At 44.8% G+C, this 5,090-nt stretch overlaps 1 protein-coding gene across 1 annotated transcript; it reads right to left on the reverse strand.

Annotated features, from left to right (window-relative positions):
• Positions 1-2,180: 2,180 nt before the first annotated feature.
• On the reverse strand, positions 2,181-4,120 carry LOC116214401. The gene is made up of 6 exons (XM_031549810.1): positions 3,891-4,120; positions 3,733-3,751; positions 3,317-3,546; positions 3,085-3,184; positions 2,889-3,002; positions 2,181-2,465 (listed from the first exon to the last, which is right to left on the reverse strand). The coding sequence occupies exons 1-6, from the start codon at positions 4,118-4,120 to the stop codon at positions 2,352-2,354; spliced, it is 807 nt and encodes a 268-aa protein (XP_031405670.1). The 3' UTR covers positions 2,181-2,351.
• Between the last annotated feature and the right edge of the window lie 970 nt (positions 4,121-5,090).

A 5,090-nucleotide genomic window follows, 5' to 3' on the forward strand; every position in this document is an offset into this window, starting at 1 on the left:
CCCGATGCGAGGTTATGGCAAGTAAATTGCTTTCAATTTATTTGACCGTTCTAATGATCATACTTCTCTGGGTATGTTTGGTTTGTGTGAATTGGAATTCCCATTCTGAATTCCATTAAATATCCCACGTTTAGTTGCTCGGGATGAGCTCGCCCTAAGTAACTAGCCCGTGGTTAGCCTCGTGGGCTTAGGGTGATCGCTCCCTGAGAGCTGCTGCTCATGAGCCTTGCCCAGTTTTTGCCACGACAAGGCCAGATTTGGCCTTGCCGTGCCAAGATTGGGCGTAAGAGGTTGGTCAGATCTCAGGGGGTGGTCCAGGGGCGGTTATGGCAACGGAGGCAGCTGGCAGGAGTGAAGGGGCGTTTTCAGTATTTCATAATATTCTGCAATTGCCCCACCTCTTTTTTTTTTTGATGAATTGCAAAACGTTCTCGTGGGAGGGGGGATTGCCTAATCCTAGTTAAGCCAGGAATGAGGGGAAGTTGAAATTGCCATTCCGACTAGAATTGCAAAGGGAATCGGAGTTGGCCCGGAATTGGAGGGGAATTAGTTGGGTTGTTGGAGTAGTCAATTATCATTAGATCCTTGAGATTCATGGGGCCGGGCTATTCTATATAGCTTTCTTGAGTCGCGTTCGCTAGCCATACTAAGCCTAACTATCATCATCCTCGTATAACAAAATCAATCTGTGAGTTGCACTAAATAAGGTAAATGGAAGCTCTTCTTCTTCTCTCTCTCAACCCCCCTGTAACCCCACCATCAGTTTCTCCGCCGCCGTCGCCGACGAGTCCAGCTTCGGCTGAACGCGTCCGGCGGCGATCCCTCCAGCCCTCTTCTCATTTCTCTGTTCGCGCTCTCCATTGCTTCCGCTGCCTTCTTATCGGAAAGGGTGAACAGACACTCCCACCCGGGTTTGAAATTGGGGTCTTCACCTCGGCAGTCGCCCACCGAGGACATCCGTTAACCACCCGATTCAGTTGGGCTTCCTCCTATTTGAAGCTGGGGTCTTCAACCCAGTTGTTTTCCTCGATATTTCGATGTCCTTTTCCCCCCCAATCGTTGCTCCCTTTGGTGGTGATGCCCCTCGCCGACACTGTCGCTTGCCGTTTTATCCTCCTCCCATCCACTGCTGCTGGGGCCCCTTCAGGTCTGGGTAGATCTGGTCCGATCGGGTCGGCTCATCCTGAACAGATCTCTGTCAGATCCGGACAGATCCAGTAGCCCCCGGCTCCGCCCCGTCCGAATAATATCTGATCCGACTGAATCTGATCCGATTTACCTGGAGCTCAGCCTTGTCATGGATGAAGTCTCGGGCTCACCACACATATTACCGAGGGCCGGTGTTGGACACTCACACGGTCATTGTTTCCTCTTCCCCGAACAGAAACCCTGGTATCCTCAGGCTATCATCGTCGACGCATTACCGACTAGCCCGAAAATCCTTTTATGTCCGTCTTGTTACTCCCCATGGCGGCCATGCTGGGGATCCCTCGACTTTCTTACATTACCGATTTGTTTTTAGTTTTGTTTTGTTCGGTGGGTTAATTTTCGGGAAAATGACATTGTTGATCCTAATTGTTTGGTCATTTTTTACTTTGAGTCTTAAAAATTTTATGAGGGATAACCAAGTCCTATAAATTTGAAAAAAAGTGTCAACATTGATCTTAAATTTAACTGACCGTTACCGTCAGCCTACGTGGACTTAACGCCGTCAAAGTAGCCGTTACTGTACATGTTCCTATTGGTCTGACTTAACTATAAACTTTTTAAAATTAAATAGTAATCCCTCATTTTTTTATTTTCGAAAAATACCCCAAGTCAGCACTATTCATCTTCTCTCCAGGTCCGCACTGTTCACCTTATTCTTTTAAGCCATTTTATTATGAGGTTTGTATTGTAACTTAACTTATCCTGATAGCTAAATATCTTCATGCCAGCAGCTAGATATCTTCATGCCAGCGTAATATATCCTATTTTTTTCACGATACTCAGATTCTATTCTGTAAGGGATCAGTTCCAAGATTTTGGAACCGGACCCTACCCTGTTGAATCCTGGAACCGGAATCTATCCGGAACCTGTATTATACCACTGGATCCGGGTACCTTGTTGGAATCTGTAAATTTTTTTGTCCCCCCGACATCAAAACGTTACGCTCAAACACAGTTAGTAGGGCGATGAGTGGGTTCAATAATTCATTCGCTACTCGGTGAAGTCAAGACAATAGGCTCATAAGGCCATGGGATCAGTTGTTACAGGAAACTGAATTAGAGAAAGTGTGAGGAAGAGGGGGCAAAAGGAAACATTCATTTTATCATTAAACTAATCAATTTCCAAAGCAGAATTAGACTTCTCATAGAAAACCTTCTGATAGAGTCGAAATCCACTCCCGATGAGCCGCCTCAAAATGAAGTTTATTAGGGAAGGAGGAACGAAGTCCAGCTTCAAATCCACGTTTGCTATTGTCCTATAGAAGTGAAAAAGCCATTTCAAGATCCATCTTCTCGGCACATGAATACTAAAACGAATAAAGCAGTAAATCCACTCCTCCAAATGCGATTCCACTGTTTCATGTAGCAAAAATTAATGGACAGTTAAAGTAAAGCAACATGACTAAATGAGAGAAGCCGTTTCTATGTAACCAACCATAGCCTAAAATTACATCAAGATCTCATTCGACACTCGTCAGTTGTCAAGAGTCGGACCAAGGTAAGATGGTTTTACATAAAAGATTTGTGGCTCTGGAATTGCTATAAACTTGCCTAAAGAGTAAAATCTTAACAACCTTGATTTTATGATAAAGCTCAAACACATCACAGTATTCAAGATTGCCGGAAATTATCTTAGAGGTTTGTAAAATTCACCCGAAGTAACTTCTACCCGAATTCACCTTTTGCAATGCAAATCCTCCGACAGAACCAATCCTCACAACATCTTTTGCTTGTGGTATCATATCTCTTCTGTAACCCTGAGTACTTCTATCAATGCTCTCTGATTCATTGATCTAAGAAGAAATCATGGTAAGGTTGGATTGTTTTTAATAATATATTGGAAACTGATCACATATAAGTTTGTTGCATGAGTACCGTGTTTAGGAGAACAATAATCAGGTCATCTTGGAAGTATTCAAACTCAAATAATTGTACAAGTGCCTCCGGAGCCAATGGTGGCCATGAAACCTTCACCCTTTCTTCCGCAGCAGAGAGAGAATAATCATTTCATTGAGAAGAGAATTCAAATAAAATAGGAGAGGAGATGAGACTAACAGAGGCGATTAATACAACTGGGTGAGCAGAGGAGTCCAGAGGAGAATCTTACTGGGAAAAGGAGCTTGAAGGAGAGTTGGAGACAAGAGCGACGGAGAGGAGCCGGAGTCGAGAGTCGGAGTCGAGAGTGACGGAGAGGAGGCAGAATAGAAGCTCAGCGGGAAAGAGAGCTGGAGTAGAGAGTCGGAGACGAGAGGAGCTGGAGTCGGAGACGATTTGCAATTTAGGGTTCCTCTTCCTTCTTGTCTTGTGTCTTCTTCCCGACTCTATTAGTGTTACAGACTAACTTTACCTTTCTTTTTTTCTTTTTTCTTTTTGTAATTATCTTCCGGTTCAGGGTACCGGTTCCGGTTCCAATTTTGGGTATCCTGTAGGTTGGAACCGAAACCGGAATTGGATTTCACCGGTTCCTTATTTTGATCTCGAACCCTACCTTAACGGGTAGGTTCCGACCGGTTCCGGATATACCCGGTATCTGTGCACACCCCTAGTACACACACACATATAGCAAAAACAACACTGATCGCTGACTTGTTGTCTTGGAGACATTCCCCCAAAATGATCCACAAATTTTTTAGTTTGCAAAAAATTACCCAAATTTTTAAAAATTTTCAATTTTGCCCCACATCTTCTCGAGGTTGAAACTGTTCATCGTCTTCTTCGGGAACCAGGTGGAGCATTGTTCATCGTCTTCTTCGGCAACCAGGTGGAGCGTCGATTCCTTCTGAATGTTGTAGTCGACAAGGGTCCGACCGTCCTCAAGCTGCTTCTCGGCGAAGCTGAGCCGCTGTTGGTCCGGCGGGATGCCCTCCTTATCTTTGATCTTGGCCTTCACATTGTCGATCTTGGACGCCATGAAATCGAAGCCCTCAATAACGGCGACATCGTCATCCTCGAGAAATTCGAAATCTTCGTACCTAGAAAACCCTCTCAAGGTCCAGCTCCTCCCGCCTCAGCTCTTCTAGCACCTGGAAAACCCTTCACTCTCAACCCAGCCCTCTCTCTCCCGCCTCAAGGACAAGCTCCTCTCGGAAAACCCTAACATCTACCGCTTCTTTGAGATCCGCGCCAACACCGACGACCTCTTCGCCCGACGGTTCTCCTATGTGTGGATTCGAAACTTAATCGAAGCTCTGGTTCTCCTCTGTGCCGATTCGAACCGTGCGGACCTGGAGAGAGAAGAAGAAGATGAACAATGCCAATCTGGGGCATTTTTCGAAAATGAAAAAAAATGAGGGCTTGCTATTCAATTTTAAAAAGTTTATAGTTGAGTCGGACCAATCGGAACGTGCCACGTCATCACAGTAACAGCCACTTTAGAGGTGTTAAGTCAACGTAGGCTGACGGTAAGAGTAAGTTAGATGTAGGACCAATGCTAACACTTTTTCCAAACTTATAGAATTTGATTACCTCTTGTAAAACTGTTAAGACTCAAAGTCAAAGAAGGCCAAACAATGAGAACCAACAGTGTCATTTTCCCGTTAATTTTCGTTTTGTTTGTGTTACTTTCCCTTATGCTTGGTGTCTTTATGTTCAATCTGGGTGATAGGTGGTTGGCCTCTTCAAGCTTACCCTATTTGTACCAGATTCCTCTTTAGGCGTCTATCTATGTGTACATTATGCTTGATCATCGTGCGAACCCGAATTTTGTCTCATCGGAGCCCACATGCGTTGTGCACGAACGCACGGCTTAGAAGTATCCCCTTTTTCGGGGGACGCGTGATGAAAACGCATGAGAAGGAGTTGTCACTATCTGTTTACGATCTAAAGGTTGAAAGCCGGTGAGATGCCCGGGTCTAGGAGTAAAGAATAGACTTAATTTGCTA

Source organism: Punica granatum, chromosome 7 (assembly GCF_007655135.1).
Source record: "Punica granatum isolate Tunisia-2019 chromosome 7, ASM765513v2, whole genome shotgun sequence".
Taxonomy (NCBI): Eukaryota; Viridiplantae; Streptophyta; class Magnoliopsida; order Myrtales; family Lythraceae; genus Punica; species Punica granatum.